General features: G+C 41.0%; 1 protein-coding gene across 2 annotated transcripts in view; it reads left to right on the top strand.

Annotated features, from left to right (window-relative positions):
- Positions 1–17,460, top strand: part of lmo4b (LIM domain only 4b) — a 41,921-nt gene extending 24,461 nt beyond the window's left edge. The window contains exons 1-5 of one of the 2 annotated variants that reach the window (XM_041040169.1): positions 6,392–6,843; positions 8,349–8,589; positions 13,235–13,331; positions 14,140–14,295; positions 16,586–17,460. In XM_041040169.1, the coding sequence (XP_040896103.1) occupies positions 8,354–8,589; positions 13,235–13,331; positions 14,140–14,295; positions 16,586–16,594 (498 nt within the window). In that variant the 5' untranslated portion in view covers positions 6,392–6,843; positions 8,349–8,353 and the 3' untranslated portion in view covers positions 16,595–17,460. Of the gene's footprint in view, positions 1–6,391; positions 6,844–8,348; positions 8,590–13,234; positions 13,332–14,139; positions 14,296–16,585 lie in introns of those variants that run through there. The other variant, XM_041040167.1, reaches the window with a different exon arrangement.
- Positions 17,461–20,062: the final 2,602 nt, after the last annotated feature.

Below are 20,062 nucleotides of genomic sequence, written 5' to 3'. Positions count from 1 at the left end.
ATTATTGTCTTGTTTTAATCTACATTAACGCGAGCAGATATCACTTCGTCTTACCACTTCTTTCAATGGAAGTTTTAGACGAATCAGTAAAGATGGACCAGGTAAATCTGGCTCTGTGTCTCACTGAAAGAAAAATGAGCAAACTCTGAGGCGGCGAAGTTAAAGAAATGCCACTCTTGAGATAAAGAGCTCGGTTCTAACAAGGGAACAACATCACCTCCCACACTGTATTGTATTGTATGACAGTGATAGTATGAACAGTACGCAGTGCAGAGCACGCTGCAGTAAATAAAAAAAGGGAAAGAGCAGCCATTCAGTAAAGTGGGGTTAGAGCCAAATGAAATATGCTCCCAATTATGGCAATGGGTGTAAGGAGCTAATAAAGTGAATGTCCCTACAAGACACTGAACCCTAATGGATCCCAGCTAATTTGCTTTGACTGATGAATTTCCTGCTCTAGTTCTGTGGGGTTGAATAATTATGAAATTTATCACAAGACATTGAGACTCATTAAGGATTCACGACATTTCATTAAAGCAGTGTTGTTAGAGGCAGCACATGGTGTTCTGTTTGTGTTTACGTGTGCGCATGCAGAGAGTCTGAAATGTGTGTGTAGAAGTAATTATCCAAAGATTAAAGCACTTAAAGGAAGGGCTGTTTTTGCTTCTCTGTTATTTAGTTTCTGAGTTCCTTCATTTCACATCTTTTCTTCTCCGTTGCTGAGATATTTTCTGGCACTGTTGTGCACATTCGGTTCTGTCGAGGGCTTCTGGTGTGTTTGAAAATTTGCACTCTCCATGATCCATCAAAAACCTACAAAATCCATTACATTTATATGAAAATGTCATGACAGACTAGATGGGTTCATTAAATAGCTTTACATGAAAAGCTTGGTTCTGAGGCCCAGATCCTGCACAGACACAGGCTACAGTTAATTTTTGGAAACAAAAATCCCTTCTTGTTCGATGGTGTCAAATGAGAAAACCTTTGTGGGAATAAAAGCAGATTTATAAATATAGTGTAAAGGTACAAATACATGTATCCTGATGTCCTCTGATGATTATGCCACCTGAGGGTTAGAATGGTCAGTACTGTCAGCATTTTTTTCCCCTTTCTTTGCCTTTTGCCCCACATCTTGTCAATTACTCCATCAGATATTTATGTCTTGTTTTCCTGGGAAAAAACATTCAGTTGAGTTTGTTTGCAACAACGGACATATCCAAAAACGAGCCTCACAAACAGTGCATCGTGCAGCTGAGCTAGGTTAGGCTAGCCCAAAGCCTGGAGGCAGGGAGAACCAGTTAGCCTTGCTTTGTCTACGTGTTACTTCTTTACTCAAACAGAATTCTGCCATTTCATTGTAGTGGAAACACAATACTGAGATACAGTCACCTTTTAAGTTTTGAGTGACACCTTTCATATTACGCATACCACTTATTGTTAATAAAAATATATAGATTATAGCAGCTTTAAGTTTTGTTGTCACAGTGAGATCACCAGGTTTGGTCACTGTGCCTGTACAGAGGCCAAAACAGTGTTCTGATATACACTCTCCCCTGAATACCTGAAATGATTGTTTTTACATATTCATGTGGCTCAACACTTGAACATAAGCTGAACATAAGCACTGTATAAATAAGACAGTTGGACACAGTCAGGCTAACTGTTTCTCCGTTTACAGGATTTTTGCCAAATTAGGCTAAAGATGACCTGACTTCAGCTCCACGTTAAATGAACAACAGACATGAACTTGATATCAATCTTCTCATCTCACTTTTGGAAAGAAAATAAGTGTATTTCCCAAAAGGCTTTTTAATTACTTTTTTTTTTTTTTTTTTTTTAACAGGGATAGTGTATGTTTTTGTAAATGTACCAGAGTTAGCCAAAGGCTAATTAAGGCCTCCATTAAAAAGAACAACAAACAAACAAACATAAAATTACAGATAAAAATGATGAAAAGAAAAAAGGAAATGAATTAAATTAATGCAAACATGCCAAGCAGTTTTAATCTGAGCACAAGGCAGTATACAGTATATCACATAAAATATCAAAGAAAAGCATTCAGCACAGTGATAGAATGAAATGACAACCACAATAAAGGACAAACAGAGTTTTATTAATTATACAATACAAGGTTGAAAAAACCCTTAGAAATGGTTAGATGAGTGATTCTCATAATTGGGTGATCATAATTTTTACTCTATTTAATTGCTAATTGTTTAATTTCACAATGTTTATATATTTCTACTCTAATGTTTATTTTAATTTCTCTAATGTTATATTTATTTTTCTACTCTAATGTTTATACTATTGCCCTTATGTTTATACTGCATTTTGTTCACGGCTCTGAATGGCTTAAACTGGGACCTGAGTACTAATTTCGTACCATAACATGTAAATGTCCTGGTATGACAATAAAGTTCCTTGATCCTTTATCCTTGATCCTAGATACACTCAGATTTTTCAGCATCATGGTGTCAATACCACAGACATCTTTTTCTCTGTGGGATTTGAATGATATAATAGTTCTGCAATTTTAATAGAAGACAGCCTGTGAAAGAAAATGCAAATTTGGACATATTTCCATCCATTGCTGTGATTCGAATATAAGGAGTTGGTTCATCGAGGTAAGCAGTGGGTTGCACAAATTTTCCAGTAAGGTGCCATTAAACCTCTGAGGTCTGGAGAGGACAGAGATTTTGTTTTTGTTTGTTGCATTATTTCAGAGAATGTTGCAGTGTCCTTGTCAGTCCACACATGCCTGATGGTTTTGTCTGCTGCCATTTTTGTCTCTCCTGGCGCCGAGGCTTGAGTGACATTTAAGTAATGTGATTTCTGTATATCATCGTTGCACTTAGTCGCATATTCCTTTTATCGATACACCAACTTTTCCACCTCTCCTAAGCATAAAAACGTTTTTTTGACATTTCAAGGTTTTTCCAGATTTTCAGCATTTTCACTCAGGTTTTTTAAAGTGCTAATACAATCTGGATTGTGAAATCGTACTTGCTCTCTGGTGACTCATTTCTATTGTGTACATGTAACTTGGGACTATGTGTCAAACACAGTGCAAAAAAGCGTTTGACTTTCATTTTGTACCTCTCTCTCTCTCTCTCTCTCTCTCTCTTGATCTTCAGACCACTGTATTGGTCCTGACACATTTTTCAGAACTGTTGCAGAGCACTGCCCAGAGCTGATGAAAAACTGTCAGCACAGGCCTTAAAGAAAGACTGACACTGACATACATGGGGTATTTACTGAGTTGTTCATTTCCATTTACTCATTTGCTTTCTGTTTAATTACGAACGATAAATGAACAAGATCAATGCCACCAAATAAATGAAGTGAGGCATATTTTAGAGGGTTACATCAAGCAAAAGGCTTTTGGCCGTTTCATTGTTTCGTGACCCAAGTCGAGCCGAACCACATGGTAAAGTGGAAGGCGTACAGAGAACATACCACAAGACAAAGCAACACAGCCATGAACTCAGATTGAAGGGTTTGATTACACTAATTTAGTCATTCTGAATGTGCTTATTTTCATGCCATTTCAATGACACATTCCATGCCTGTAGTCTCCCATAACCATGAAATGGAGTGTATTGATTTGCAATGTACTGAATGGAATGTGCACTTATAGCATCCGCAAATCCACCAGAAATGCCATTTTTAAAAGAAATTTATCACCAGTCTTTCATATAAAACGGTTTAAAGAATTGAATTTGATAAAATTACAGTATTTCTGGAAATTTGCTCTTCTGACAACAGTTAGGCTAAAAGATAGATACCACTCTCATGGCTGTACAGTAAATGTGAAGCTACAGCTAGCAGTTGGCTAGCTTGGCGTAGCTTAAGGGCTGAAAACAACTAGTCTGGCTCTGTCCAGAGGTAACTAAATCTGCGTACTGCTCAAGTATTGAACTACTGTTTCCCCCTTTTCCAGTCTCTATGCTAGGCTAAACTGACCCTGGCAGCTGGGTTTAGCTTCATAACTCTCAGCAAGGACGTGAACATGCATATTTCCCAAAATGTCAAACTATTCCTTTAATGTGATTTTATGTAAGTAGCCAGATGCTCATTTAGTAGATTTCATTTCGAGATCTTTCTGCAGAGTCTGCCGTACTCCATGCAGCCATGGAGTGGGCCCTCTCTATCTGCAGATAATCTGAACTCTAATCTTCCCTCATCAGTTGGCTCGGCTAACTAAACATCATTCTCTCTAAAAGACAGCGCACACACACAAACGCAGTAAAGCGAGTCTGATGCTATATCACACAAACAGAACACAAGGCCACACATCGCTGTGGTCAACAATCCAATGTGATCTTATGAAATGAGCAGGAGAGATTGTTATGGTGACCTGCATGTTGTTTAGTTAGAGGACTGCCTGTGGTGTGTAAACTTGCAGATTGAAAGCGGCCTCTCTGTGGCTCATGTCATGTTAATAGAATATAACACAGAGTGAATCTGAATCTTAACCACCATGTTGAATGTGGCTCTGTTGCTTTTTCCCACAGGACAAGCAGCTTCATTATGAAGCACCGTGGTCTCCTTTTCATCTCAGTGAGATCACCCCTGTGGGGAGTATCAACACTGCGAGCCACATCTGACGCTCTCTTGTCCCTGTTTAAACACTGAAATAGTGTTCTGTCATATTGTTGTGTACCGTGTTTTTTTTTTTTTTATCTGGTCCGCTTCATAATGCAGCTGCTTGGAAACTGCCACAAGACTTGAAAGATCTCAGTGGAGAAAGGAGATGATCAATTTCTGAGCCCCCCCCCCCCCCCCCCATCTCTCTCTCTCTCTCTCTCTCTCTCTCCTGCTCATCTCCAAACCCCCCCCCACAAAATCCCTGACCCCTCCATCCCCTCCTCCTCCTCACTTCAACTAGCCATAATTATTTTGCAAAAGAGAGCTAGAAAAAGAACATGCAGAGTAATTTCTCCTGCCCAGTTATGAAAAGCTCATTAAAATAGGCCTGGAACAAACAAAGCTTTTCCTGTGAGGCCCCTTTTCAAATTCATTTCATAATTTCCCTCTGTTTTAATCATTTATATCAATTAATCATTCCTTGGTGGAAAAGATATTCTTTGCCATCTTCTGTGGTTTTTTTGTTCTAGCGAATGAGAGGCTTGATGAGAATGTCAAGAGAATGTGGCTCAAACCAAGGTGGAGTAGCATTGGCTTTGCCAAAGGGAAATCAGCTTGATGCAGCACAATCTCTTTGGAGCTGCAGGAATAATTAAACAATTAAAGTCAAGAAAAAGATAATCTTTATACATCTGATGTCTTTCTAATGAAGCCAGGGGCATCTTATAATAGAGCTGTTTTGTCATGTAAAACCACTCAACCCGGTGAATCTCAAACAACTTTCCTCGGAGGCAACTTTTCTCCAATAACAACACTTTTTTTGTTCAGTTGAAGAGATTCTTCTTTTTTTTTTGCACAGAGCAGTTTAAGGCTGTTACACCCCAAAAGAGGAGTTATTTTCTTCTCTTTCAGCATCACATTAGAAAACATGTCAGCACCACATTAGTTTTATTAAAAGGTGTTTCGCTTGCTTCCAATTTAAATTGTCTTTGATGTCTCACATGATGGTGACAAACTAAAACTGTAAGACCGAATTAATTAAACGATCTCAGCCAAATCGAGGTCTTGCAGATTAGCCTTAATAGGTGTTGAAACCAATGACCTGAGGCTTAATGAGGTTGTAAACGACAGAAGGCCTCGCTGCGATTATTTTCAGTGACAGACGATGGCGCCACCACGCAGCTATTAGGCCTTGATATTTCCCAGAGGTTGGAGTCACCCTTGGTAAACTAAGTAGTTATTGAATGTCAACTAATTAAACTCAGACGTGAGATGAATGTAGGCTTCAGGGTGTTGCCATGAAGCCTGTATGTAAAAAATGTTTGGTCTGATCTCACAGGAAACCACTCAGAGCAGAGACAGGCAAAACCCCATGCGTTTTACCAGGATAATATTCAGCTGCCACAGCCAGTCACTCCCGTTATGAATACTAGAGACGGTTAAAAAAGATCATAAATAAACATTGGATATTGTAAGTAATGAAAGCCAGAGTCGCACAGAAACACCAGGCTTCTGTTGATCTGCAGCTTCTCCAAACTGTCTGTGTGTGAGTGCGTTCACTCTTCTCAGAAAAGTGTCTCTTCTCCGTGTCTTTCGCACCTCTCAGGTCCATCTCGACCGATCACCTCCGTTTCCATCCATCTCTGCGTGTCCAAGTCAATCTCCCCTCTCTCTGATTGGCTGGATTTGTTATTCCTCCTAAATGGAGTGCGCGCGGATTGGCTGCGTCGGCACCTTCGTCACGCGGCTAAAAGGGGTTTTTTACTGGAGGTTTCTTCCTGTCAGCGACACATGTAGAGCAAGCAGCTAACGGGAGCCGGAGACCGGATCAGAGGACCGTCAGTTACATCCTCTCTGCCAGCCTCGTTGTTTTTCCTTTCCGTCTCCACAACACGCGCTTCTCGGCTCCGAGGACGTTGCGGCATGCGCAGACCTGTAATCACGTCTTGCAATGGACTTCTTTTGTTCCAGCGAAAAGAAAGAGCAGTAAAGCAGCCACAGTAACACGGGAACCATCCGGTGGAAATACTATCTGATAACTCCATTTGCTCGGCTCTCCGCTTATTGCCTGTGAACGCACGAGCTCAAGTCCTCGCTGAGGTTCGCTGTCGCGCGGAGCTGGAGGCCGACGGCGCGCGATAGTGTGTCCGCTTTTTACCTGCACTTTTCGGGACTGTTGTAGCCTACCTGTTCACCGACTTCCCCTTCAAGTCATCAACTTTACAGCCATTACACTTAAAAGAAGCAGACGAGGTGGGTGTTTGTTGGTATTACAGCTGTGTTGCCTTATTTTCTAATTATAGCCGCTTTTCTCTGGAAAGCGTCCTCGGTTGTTCTCGCGTCTTTATTGTAGGAATGCTAGCGGTGATATTTGATAGCCTGTATAATTCCTGCGACATTCTCCTTCCTCTCCTTTTTCCCTGTTGCCGTTTTGAGCCCGCACCAGCAGCGGTGTGATTCTACATTTCTTTTATTTTCCATTAAAAAAGCAGCAGCCAGCGGACAGGACCTTTCAGCACATGGCTGCCTGATATGTTTTTCCCCTCGCTCCTATTTCCATGACTCGGTCTCTGCGCCCAAATTGCCTGCCCGTGTAATTACTTGAGTTAGCCCATTTAAGTTAAAAGCCACCCCCCCCCCCCTCCCTCCTCTCCCCCTCTGTCCCCTCCATCCCTCAGCGGAAAAAAAAGAACTCCTCTCTGAATGAAACTTGACGATGGTCCGTCTTGTTTATTCAGGGAGTCACTTTCAGGTCGGCTTTTTGATTCATCTCCTGTTAGATTTAATCAGCACTAAGGTTCGCCGTGGTTTGTCCCCGAGAGCCATCGCTAATGGGCTTAGTGAATGCTTTTCTGTGCAGCCCCCCCCCCCCCCCCCCAACTCTAATTAGCCTACCTGCCTTTCAACAAAGATTTGGCTTTATCCAGGCATGTAGTCTGCCTGACCAAACTGGAGAAGATTACATTTGAAAGAACTCACATTCATTTTGTGGGGGAAACAAATTCCAGCATTTCATTAGATTAGAACACTTAACATCGTGATGTTTTGTGTCCCATTAAGGTGCTGTTAAATATTGGTTTATAGTCACTAGACAGATCATATTCATTGTTTGGGTGAAAGGCCTAGCAAGTGTCAGGTGTCTGTAAACACAGAACCAATATGTCAGAGTGTTTTCCCATGTGACTGTGAAGCAAATTCTGTTTCAGCCTGTCCTTTTGTGTTTTGCAATAACCACCACATCCGAGCCGTTCGGTGAAGTATCGTGCTATTTAGAATTTCTTAGGGCAGCTCAACAAAAGCCTGCGCTGCGTAATTGTTCCTTTGGTCTCATCATTTAACAGACATTCATCATGAGAGGTCAGTGAAGCAACAGCGTGGGGATGAGACAGAGATCAAGGGCAGATTAGTTCACTAAAGGACTTGTAGCTCTCTTACAGCAGAACAGGACTCGGATCTGTTCCCTTAATGAGATCAGCTATTGTGCTTTGGTATGATTTGCACTTTGCAGCTCCTCAACAACGTGTTTAAAGGTCTGGATTTTTAAATTTCATAACTGATCATTTTCATTTGTGGAGTGTACATTATTGTATTAACTTCTCATATAAGGATCCAGCATTACCTGTGACCCATCTCAAGTCCTGACGCCACTGCTCACAAAACTATACTTTCCTGGTAGGAAGAGTAAGTATGAACTGCAGCCTTCTGGGTTTGACATGTACCGTCCACATCATCTCTTCTGTTTGTGTTTGTGTTTGTAGGGACAATGGTGAATCCCGGAGGCAGCAGCCAGCCACCACCGGTGGGCACAGGTTCTCTTTCCTGGAAGCGGTGTGCGGGGTGTGGGGGCAAAATCGCAGACCGCTTCCTCCTTTACACCATGGACAGCTATTGGCACAGCCGATGCCTCAAGTGCTCCTGCTGCCAGGCCCAGCTGGGTGAAATCGGCACATCGTGCTATACAAAAAGCGGCATGATCCTCTGTAGAAATGACTATATCAGGTGAGAGGGGGAACTCGTAATGCATGCACGGTTCATTTTCAAGAGAGTGCCACTGATTGTTATTACTACAGATTATCTGAGGTAATTGCCGTTCTCAGGGGACAGTATGAGTTGGACAGCTTATTTCTCATCATGCATGAATTTTTAAAAGTTCCAGAATATTAAATAATGACGTTAAAGCAAATAAAAAAAAAAAAAAAAAAAACAGGGCTAAATTAACAGTGATCTTTGCTGGTCATGCAACGATCGACTAAGTTGAGTGTATTTCAGCAGAACATGTCTCAAATCGTGCTAACGTCATCGGGGCTCATGAAAGTATCCTGGTTGAAGTCTCACTGGCCTGAAAGAGGTCAAACACGTTGGCATGTTGACAGAGCACCAAGCAAAAGAGTTGCTCTGCGGCCATCTGCATGTCTGTCCTGTTTGCTGTTCATGGTCAACTGAAGGACAGAAAATTGGTCTTGTGGGATTTATGTTTGCTTTGTGAGCAAACGTAAATGTTGTTTTATTTTTCAGTCTTTTTTTTACATAACAGAAAAGCACAGTTTAATTAGCAAAGAGAGCCTTTTTGAATATTCTAGTAGGTGTGCCAGACACCCAGACAGAGGTTGTTGATGACACTCTTATTCTGGTAATGTGGATCAGCTCGATGTGACGGTACGAGGCACAGTCAACTGAAAGTTAAAGCAGTTTCTTGTATCACCTGGGATGATTTTAAACCCATCAATCAGCTGTTTTGACCTTTATTCTCTTTACACTTCAGTTCACTTTTATATTCATGTTTTTGAGTTGAAATTTTTTGTCTTATTTCTTTTTGCATTAAAAATCTAAAAGATGGATCTGTACTACAGTTAACATGCAACGCTGCTATTAAATCTGCATGGATAATTCCAAATCTAAAGTGTGCCTGTGCGCTCTCACACCCACCTCATAAAAAGGATGAGGAAGTCAATGGGGTACTTCATTCATAATGGGACTATAACGTAATTAAAATTGGAAGGGGGGAAAATGTGGATACACCTTTCCACTTGTAATGAGAGCATGCTTGGTGGAAGCGCTAAAACGCATATTATGGAACCATGAGATCTCTGTAGAGATAAAGATAGGAGAGGAGGGAAAAAAACATCTGACAGTGAGTCTACACAATTAAATGCTTTAATTATAGTCCCCCTCCATTTCCTTTAGTCCTGATGGGTTTTATCTAATGAGATCTGGTCCCTGGCTTGTATCCGCTCCCAATGACGTGTCCGAAATGAATGAGAGCCACACTGCAAACAAAACATTTAATTAACCAAATTGGCTTTTGAGAGAGAGCAAGAGAGAAAGACAGATAGAGAAGAGGGATTATTGCGAAGGCCATTTGCCGCTGTTTTTTTCCCCCTCATCTTAAAGGGCCAGACTCATTTTTGTAATAGACTGTTAAACTGCCCATATGACATACATTATCAGCTGTAGCTCCCAACTTATATTCATACAGCTGATATGAAAATGCTCATCGGATTTAGCCTGAGACAAAGCGCATCACGTCGGGGCTTTAATGGGATGGATCCCTGGCCTGGGATGATGCCCATCTCCCATCAATCAAGTACGAATATTCACAAACATCACAGGACAAACACCGTCTTTGTTTTTCATGCAGCGCTGCCACCAAGAGCTTTGATGTCAAACTTAAACCCAAAGTTGCGTTTGCTGTGGGGATCATGTCATTTTAAGCTGGAGCTGATATTATTTCTGTGGGCTGCTAGTAGAGGGAGAAGTAATTTACTTGTGGCTGCTGGATTCAGGGAGAATGCTGTCCCCTTAATTGAATAAGCCTAGGTAATTAAATGGCACTTTTCCAATAGAACGTGTGAGGTAAATCTAATAGTTGGTTATTTAATATCACTTTGAAGTCTGCCCACTCAAGCACTATGACAGCACAAGAGAATGTGAACTATTAGGCCAGGAAAAAACCGGGATCTCAGAAATTAATTAAATCGCATGCAATTTAGGGGAAACGTTTATCTTGATTTGTCATAACAGAATTAATTCAAGGCCTTCAATTCACTTGGGGCCAGATCTGTTACTCTGAATTAACCAAGTGTAATTTGGCTGATCCCCCCCCCCACCACCACCACCACCACCACCCCCCGACACCCCTATACACACACACACACACACACACACACACACACACACACACACACACACACACACACACACACACACACACACACACACTTCCCCATCCCCCTCCTCCCAGAACACATGCACAACACAGATCCGCGCGCAACCTCCCTCATCCTTGCAATCTCCCCATCCCTCCCTTCCCCACCCTGTCCCCGGCCCCTCCACCCTTTTCTCTAATGCAGCTCTTGCCATTATGCAAAGCCCCGCTTCAGTATCAATATGGCCTAGTGCTTTTAAGGTGCTTTGGCTGCTGATGTAGAGAGGCATTTTTAATGGACTGTGTTGCAGAAATCATTGTTGTGGGGTAATTTTACCCTACTCAAAGGCCTTGGTGAATGAGGTCTGCGTATACCAGACAGCCCAGCAGCAAGCCATGCCATATTTCACCTGGCAGTCAGTGCTGAAATGAAATCCAATAGTCATTGCTTATATAGACAACAGACAGCTCTAAATGTCTTTTTTGTTTGTTATTTAATTTAATCAAACATGTTGGTTGGAGTAAAGTCAGATCTGCGGGAGTGTGGGGTGGTGGGGGCCAGATAAGGCAAGATAAATCCATCTTCCAGAAAGATAGTATGAACCAGTAGTACCAGTAATAGTATTTTTAAAGCAGAAACCAGATGTGTCATTGCAATTAAAGAGTCCCTTGGCCTTAATTATACTGACCTGGGGTGTCTGCTTCACCTCGGCGCTGTAGTTCACTGGCAGAAGAGGCCATTAGAGCCCAAGTTCAAACCGATATAGCAGCTTAATTGAGCACCTAAAGGCTTTGGGTCCTTAAATCAAATACTATCAAGAGCTGTCTCATGGTGAAAATAATCATCCTGGTGTAAGTTCCACACTGTGGTGAAATAAAAAAGGCTGTGGTGAGAAGGTCCTGTAGTTTCGACAGCTCTCGAAAGCATTCATGCATTCACGCATTCACGCAGTGGAAACTCAGTGATGAATAAATTCAACACGAAAACAAGGAACATGTTTTCAATTTGAGCAAAGTTTGAGTTTTAGAATGAGGCGACTTTGATGTGCAGAAATGTCTTTGCGTGGAGAAGTGTAGTTTTTCCTTCCTCTACGCACACATTGCATGAGCACAAGAGTCTTAAAGCAAGGCCTATATGTTCATTTCCACTATCATGTTTGTCCCAGTGAAAGCAGAGAATTGGCAGTGTTGTGACGACAGTCTCCAGTTAATTAGTTTCTGAAATTGAGTTTTGATGGAGCCTTTCCAAATGATGCCAAGACAAAATTTGCTTCTGCCTAGGCTGTCTTATTGAAAGCCATTTCTGTGTCCCTTTGCAAAGAGCTCTCACTTGTTTGTTCGTCAATCTATCTAGCAACTGCTTGGGTTATGGTTGGGATGGTGGAAGCATTTATTCCCTCGCTCTGTCTCAGTGTGAATTTGTTAAATACTTTTCATAAAATTGTCCTCAAGACTGTCTTGACAGAAAAAAACGAAAATCTTAAAACACTTTCCTCTTGTTTCTTTTTCTTGTTAATGTTTTTTTTAGCCAAACAACTTTATCTGATGCACACACACCAGTGTTAACCACTCCCCCCTATCCTTTTCTTTTTCCATCCCTGTCTCCCTCTCTCCCCTTCTCTCCGGAGCATGTCAGATGCCGTGGTCTTATTTGATTGCTTAGGAAAAGTGCAGTGATAGAGCAAACACCCGGTGAGATATGATGACAAATGGGTCCAGATCCCAGTAAATTACTTTCTGCTCAAATCGAAATTTCATTCAGTTTGCTGCTCACCGAGATGAAGTAATCTAAATTGTGGACTCAGAAGGAAGATAGAAGGGAAGCTGGAGCAAGCATTTCATTATCAAGAGGCAGAGGGAGAGAGAGAGAGAGAGAGAGAGAGAGAAAGAGAAAGAGAAAGAGAGAGAGAGAGAGAGAGAGAGAGAGAGAGAGAGAAGGTTAGGGACGAAAGAGATGAGCAGAAGCAAATCTAAAGTGTTGACACCATGATTGAAAAGGTTAACCCATGCACATTATATATCAACCCGAGTAGCTACGGGTTTCTAATGGAAACACGGCACTGACAGAGCATTCACAGGAGTCCTAATGGCAAAAGCACTATGTCTCCGCCTGGATGTACAATCAAATCCTCTTAGGTCCTGATTGCTTATGTTCCAAGTTATTATTAGGTTGCAAAAAATGTGCACCAAAAGTAATATGCAGTTTCAGCGCTAGATGCTCGTGGAGAGCAGAGAACTGGAGGATTCATTTTTCTGTTGATACTGTGATGATTGTCTATTTCTCTCCTCTCTCTCTGCTCCTGTGTGTTTTCCCTTCACGACAGAAATGGAGCTGGGGAATAGTGAACTTAGCACTAAATATAGTTTTCGTTCAGTCACATACTCAGCAGACAAACGTGTGGCTGCCACGGTCCATTACACAAGGCTAAATCTATGCAGATGCATACAATGGTTCCATAGTAACACTTGCTCTTTTTCCTTCTTCTGCCCTTTTCTCAGATTATTTGGAAACAGTGGAGCTTGCAGCGCTTGTGGCCAGTCCATTCCAGCCAGTGAGCTGGTGATGAGGGCACAGGGCAACGTGTACCATCTCAAGGTAACCGAGAGTTTCCTCTGTGAAGCTTTGACCTGAAGGAAGTGAGATAAAGAATGTTGCACACAGTTTTTTAAAGCTTATAACATTTGATTTCCTCTTAGTTTTGTGATTAACAGCGTTGTTGTTGATACTGTGCACAGTCGCACTTATAGGAATAAATAAAGTCGTATTGAATTGAATTGACGTCTTAACATTGAAAAGCTTTGTTGTCTTTGAAATAAAAGATTTAGAAAATGTTTCTTAGCAGCACAGTGTACAGCAGGGCTGTTGACTGTTTTTATTTTTTATAAATAATTTTCACAAACTAAGTCCGAGTGTTGAAAATGACAATAAACTCATTAAAGCAGAAAATATTTTTTATTTCAAAACATTGAATGAATGAATACTTGCAGGACTGACACAAGTAGCTAGTAGATTTCTACACAAGTAGGGTGATTGATAAAAATGTAATCAGCACCTGTTTTGATGTACAGTTAACTGATACTGTGTTCTCCAGCTTCGATCTAAGTCTTATGTGAGAGTAAATTAAATATTTTAGGATTGATCTGACGTCACTTTGTACTTCAGTAAATTGTTGGAGGTATTTTTTTTCAGTTCATCAGTCGATTTATCACCAAAAGCTGTAAATTATAACTAGTTTTATGTGTATTTTACAGCTTTATCCACCCAAGCACCTAAACACATATTTGTCTGTGTGTGTCCCTTCGTAAGCATGTGTGTTTGCTCCAAGCTGTTATTATGTAATAGGATTGAGCTCTGCCTCGTGGCCATCAGGCCTGGTTGGTGATCGCTTTTCTCCCCCCCACAGTGTTTCACATGTTCCACCTGCCGGAACCGGCTCGTCCCCGGGGACCGGTTCCACTACATCAACGGCAGCCTGTTCTGTGAACATGACAGACCCACAGCACTCATCAACGGCCATTTGAGTTCACTGCAGACGAACCCACTACTGCCCGACCAGAAGGTAAGACACCCACCGTCCTCCCCATGTCCTCGTTCTCCGTGCACCGGAGAAACATGACGGGGCCTCTCTGATGGTGGAGAGTGCTCCAGAGTTCTTTGTAGTCTCAGCTCTACGTACTAAAAGGGGCAGAAGTCAGTAAAGGCTTGTCTTCAGTCAGTTGGAGTCATTAGCAGGAAAAGAAAAACATCTGTAATATTCAAGCCAACATTTTTCACTCTGTTTATATTGATGTCGTCGATTCGACTCCACTGTAAGGCATGCAGCAGATATTAAATCTTACAGAGCAGAGATGAATTTTATTTTTAGACAGCCAATGGATTTTTCCATCATTCTTGTTGGAGGACACGCACTCAGAAAGTCTGTATTAACCGTCAGCACAAAACATGTGAAAATGATTTTTTTTGTACTGCTGTCCTCACACTCAGCTTGTTATGAGCAGATACATATTTGACTCATCTTGAATTTATTTGCTGTCCCGAGCCAGTCTCCCAGTTGTGCTGAAAAATGACGCGATGCCATTAATACCAAGTGTTTAAAACAGTATTTGACTTCTCTATCAACAAGACTGGGATCACCTGGGCTAAGTTATTACTCCAAGGCCGAAAATATGTATCCAGGACCCGAGTTTGAACACAGACGGCGAGCTGCAGCAGCTAGTATATCATGAAAGCTGTCATCATGGCTTTCCCTGATTTGATCTTGATGGCTCCAGTGAAAGCAAAACAGAAGGCCTAATCATATACGAAGGATAACTTCATTCTTCAGGATAGCTTCATTCTGCCCGCAGGAGATATAATCATTTTTGCCTCACAACACGGAGCTTTATTGATACCTTGTCTGCACACACAGCACACACAGAGATATGGGAGGTGTTTGGAGTGTGTCAGAGTCTGACTGAAAGAGGAATTATATTGTTGGGAGCATGCATTTCACCTTGAGTGGTTTTGTGAGTAGAGGAGAGGTAGAACTCCATTAAGCCCCCCCACCCCACCTTCCCTCCCTCCCTCCCTCCACGTCACAGGCCTTTTAAGGGCTTGTCACTTTTACAAATCAGCTCTTAGAGCTCTTAGAGCTCCTCACATTTAAATTGAAAGCTGTTGCATTATCTAGCTTAATTTTAAATGTCTGTTTAAGCCCTTACTCCCACCCCCAATGTCTCTGGTAGCATTGCTGGCATAGTAAATATGAGGCCTCATTGTTTATTTATGTGCTAACATCAATTGTAGTGAAAACTGCTGAATTATTGATGCTAAAATGCAATCTGAATATTGGCCCTGGTGCTTTAATTATAGCAGAGAGAGAATTATTAAATAAACAGAGACACATCGCTCAGTGGGAACAGTCTCAGGATGCTTTTGTTATCTCACTGAGTGAAATAAGGAGCATTATCCTGCTGCTGAAACACTTCATCACACAAACAGTCTCATTTCTTTTGCTAAAGCAGAATTTGGATGGCCTCAAACAACACAGACGTACGGTGGATAACAGCTCTCAAAATCAATATACCTCATGTATCCTCAACAGCACAACGCAAATTGAATATAGAGGCACAGGCTGGTTTAGCAGAGGAGAAAATGAAGCAGTCACAGAAACACAGGGTTATCTGCTGACCATTGTTTTGATGATGTGCGATTTTGCTGTGACATAATTGGTGCTGTCTACGCTCATGGCATAGGATATTTGATGCTCATTTATTACGCTTTCTTCACAGTTTTTTTTTTCCTAATCTTTTTGTTCAGAACAGACAAATTACCTCTCTCATACGGAGCTGCTCTGACCCAGGGGAGTGCGACCCTCCCAGCGTCAGTCACTTTAATTAGCCCCCAAGTAGGAGTTTGCAATTACTAATAGACTGAAGCCCTCCTAGTGATTTGAGGGATGAAGGGAAAAGTAAATCACTCCTTAGAATCATGCAGAAAAAAAGCAAAAAATAAGAAAGATGAAAAAGTTGGATTCTGGTGGAACCCAGACAGATAATTGTCTTTACTCCCCTGCATTTTTCTGTTTCACAGGACTGAACACCTCCTGCAGATATGTTAGAGCGTGGTTCTAATTATACCAAAGAGAATCGCTTCATGAATGCACTTTTAAGTTAATGCAGAGTAAATAGGACACCAGATGGTTTTCAAAGCCTGGCTGATCAATAAATTAAGCACTGAAGCTGGTGGAAAGTTGATTTATCAGGGTGAAACACTGATGGCAATTTGTGAACTGATGCCCTTAATGACGACCCTATTTTTTAAAAATGAAAAAAATTCTTTTTTAAAATATTTTATCTCTCACTATCCAGGTGTGTTAAGCGGGAGCTGTGCAGGAAGCAGGATGTGTGCCTTCATTTTAGCCCTTACTCATTGTCACCCGAGACAGCGTGGATCAGCAACACCCCAGCCTTTTAGCTGTGCTCCCAGGCCCTTTGCCCTAAAGGAATCCTCTACCCATCTTACCAGTAACCTGACTTTTATTTCTGCAACCCATACCCAACGCTCAGCCTTCAACCTTGGCTTTTCCCCAAATATGGGTGGATACTTGCACTTACTGCACCTGAATCGGGACGCTGAGGACTCCATGACCTTGGACTAAAAAGACTGGAGACTGATCAGCATCCAAGGGGGACTCTTTAGGAAGAGAAAAGACTGAGGTTAAAAAGATGCAGGCTTTTCAACTCTGCATATTTGTTTAAAAACATTTTGGGGAAAAGCGGGACCTTTTCATTTTTCCTCTTCCTTTTCTATCCTCATTTCCCAACAACATGGTGTTTCCACTTTATATATTTTAAGTGTTGTCAAAGGGGAATGTGTTTTTTTTTCTTTGGTGGTATATATATAAAAATATGGGGTTTTAAAAAAAATCTGTGGCTTTTTGTGGAAAACAAATCACGGACACTCTCTTGGTGTATTTGTAAAATGACCATGTATGTACAGTATGCATGTAAATGTCGTTGTCCAGGCGTGGCTACAGTACATTCAACCTCTCCGCTCTCAGCTCCAGTCCTCTCTCCTCCCTCCTCCCCTCGAAACCCGAACCCATGGCAAACAGAAGAAATTTGCTCATAGTAAGTAATGTAGAGATCATCACCAACATATAAATGCTGAATGAAAGAGAAATTTATTTGTGATATTTTCCGAGACATTTGCTCCAGTATGGTGTATTTAATTAATAAAAACATTGAAGATTTAAAAGCCTCTGTAAATTCATTGAAAAGTCAGAGTTAGTTTGTTAAACTTGGTTTTATATTTTGTAACTGTGAGAATTCCAGTTCACAGACTTACAGCTGCATCTCTACAGAAAGCGGGTGTGCTAATGTTGTCACGAGTCCCTTGTTTTTACCAGTGAACCATTTCAGTCACATCTTTATGTCAGTAATTACATAATTACTGCAAGATCCCATTATCCAAGAGCCCAAGAATTTATCTTTCATGAGAAGGGCCTGATCAGTGCATGACTCGCCTCACCACTGGAAATCCTCTATTGAAGATCCTGTAGCCCTGCCATTACATTTCCAGCCTAGCAATCATCAAGGCGCATGATGAGAGTCTAACTGAAAATGGATAAACATGTATCCTCTCTTTCTGTTCAAATGACCGTTTGCTATTCATCACTCTAATACCTGACAGAAATAGAGGAAAATGTCCCTTTGAAGATTCAATTACTGCAGAGGGGGAGAGAGGTGTCTCTCTTTGGCAGGCACAAATTGAATGGGCTATTTGCAGAACAAATTGGTGTTTGAAGTCCTTGCAAGACCTAATAGGTCTGAAGGAGGGACCCGGTAATGGCTGATGCGCTCGTCTGGGCCCCTCATGAGCCCAGCTGCTGTCGCTGAAACAATGCTGCTGTACAGGAGAAGACTTTCACATAAAAATCAGCTCAAACAAAAGAGGAAACAGGCCTAAAGAGTAAACAGACCTTTGTGTTTTAAATCGTAATTTTAATGCTGCAAAAACCTCGCAAAGCTGGAGAAACTGATCTGTTTTTAATGCCAATGTTTCTGAAGCCGTCTCCCAAAGTTTAACTCTACACATTTTGATTCCTAAATGTTTAAACATGACTCCTACAAGTACTTTTATCTTTTGTGAATGTTGGAGCATATTGAACCTCTGGTGAATTTTTAGATTTGTTTACAACTCAAGAAATCTACATATATTTGAGCAAAACATAAATAAGTTTACACATGAGCCCACTTACAGTAGGTTCATGTGTATTTAGATCTGTAAACTAGACTGACCTTTTTCACAGATATTTTTACATGTCAAAGCCAGAAAAGCACAAATGTAAATAAAGAAATTAATAACGTGAAAATAATTCAGCTGCTTCAGTCTCAGGGTCCTGGTATCGTTCATGTAGGTTCACTGTCACAATATTCAAGTTTCCGTCCACATTTAGAGCAAATTTTAATCAATAGTAAAAAGTAAATTGAACCATTAAAGTGTTGCAGAAGAGGGCAAACCAAGGTGACATAATTGAAAGAGCTCCAGTCAAACCTGAAAGAAGTGAAAACTATGTAGAAAATGTGATGGAAACATGACATTCATGGTTGTTTCATGTATTCATTTGAGGAAGGTTACAGTCTCCTTATCATTCTGATGTTTTCATCCACCATTATTTTTTGTCTCCAGTGGAACAGAAGCTTCACTTATGTTTAAGTCACATGTTTTATGCACATCACGATTTCTGTTTCCTACTGTTTGTTGCATTTTGTTTTTATTGATTCACCAATTTTTCCACCTCAGCCAAGCACAAAAACTTTTTTGTGATTTTTTTTTTTTTTTTTTTTTTTTTAGGTGGGGGGGGGGGGGGGGGGGGTGAATTTCAGATGTTTCCACTGAACTTTATGAAACAAGTCAACAGAAACACACCTGGTGTTATAGCATTTTGAGACAGAGTCAGTGTTAATGCTGGTAGCACCTGGGCTTGTTATGACTGGTCAAAATGTCTGCTGTGAAAAGTTGTGTGTGAAAAATGATGAGTGATGTTAGCCATCCTGAGACACTCGCTTCTTGCACAATATGGCAACCGCTGACGTTAGAACTTGAGTGTGTGGGTCAGTAATTCCGGTTAAAACTTCCGGTGATCTAACAGCGACAGCGGAAGACAGCGAGAGCAAGTTGCATTAACAGAGAGATTATTTTATTTACATAGCAGTAGCTATGTAGCTAACATTTAGGTCAGTTGTCCTGTAGATGTTTTAGAATTATCAGTTGTTTTTTTCAACGTTTGATGCTTTTTAGTTGAAAAGCATACAAACAAAACAAAAAAACAAAACACGGCACCCTGAAAAAGGTGCTAACTTTTCTCAACCAGAAGAAACAATTTAATCTAGGGCAGAGAAAGCATAACCTATCACTATCGGACACTACGTTTAGACAGCTGCCAAGTTAGGAATAGTATGAGATTGTCAGAGGCGGGCCTACCGAATAGTTGTATTAGTATTTCTTTTGATTTGTGTTCAGAAAACTAGGGACAAGTAGGGCAACTGCTCACCAATGGCTGCACTTCATCGTTATGTGCCGTTATGTACCGTTTCATCACGTTACAACAAAGAAGTCAGCTTTCATGCATTCCCTGTTAACACTGATGTCATAAAAATGGTCATAGTATAGTAAGGCGTCAAAATCGGACAAAAAAAGTCATTTTTTAGAACGGCCTCAAAATGTCATAAAAATGGTCATAGTATAGTAAGGTGTCAAAATCGGAAAAAAAAAGTCATTTTTTAGAACGGCCTCAAAATGTCATAAAAATGGTCATAGGCTTCAAAATCGGACAAAAAAAG

This window comes from Toxotes jaculatrix, chromosome 6 (genome assembly GCF_017976425.1).
Source record: "Toxotes jaculatrix isolate fToxJac2 chromosome 6, fToxJac2.pri, whole genome shotgun sequence".
Taxonomy (NCBI): Eukaryota; Metazoa; Chordata; class Actinopteri; family Toxotidae; genus Toxotes; species Toxotes jaculatrix.
Note: the sequence above shows the minus strand (reverse complement) of the source record. Positions and strands in the feature narration are given on the sequence as shown.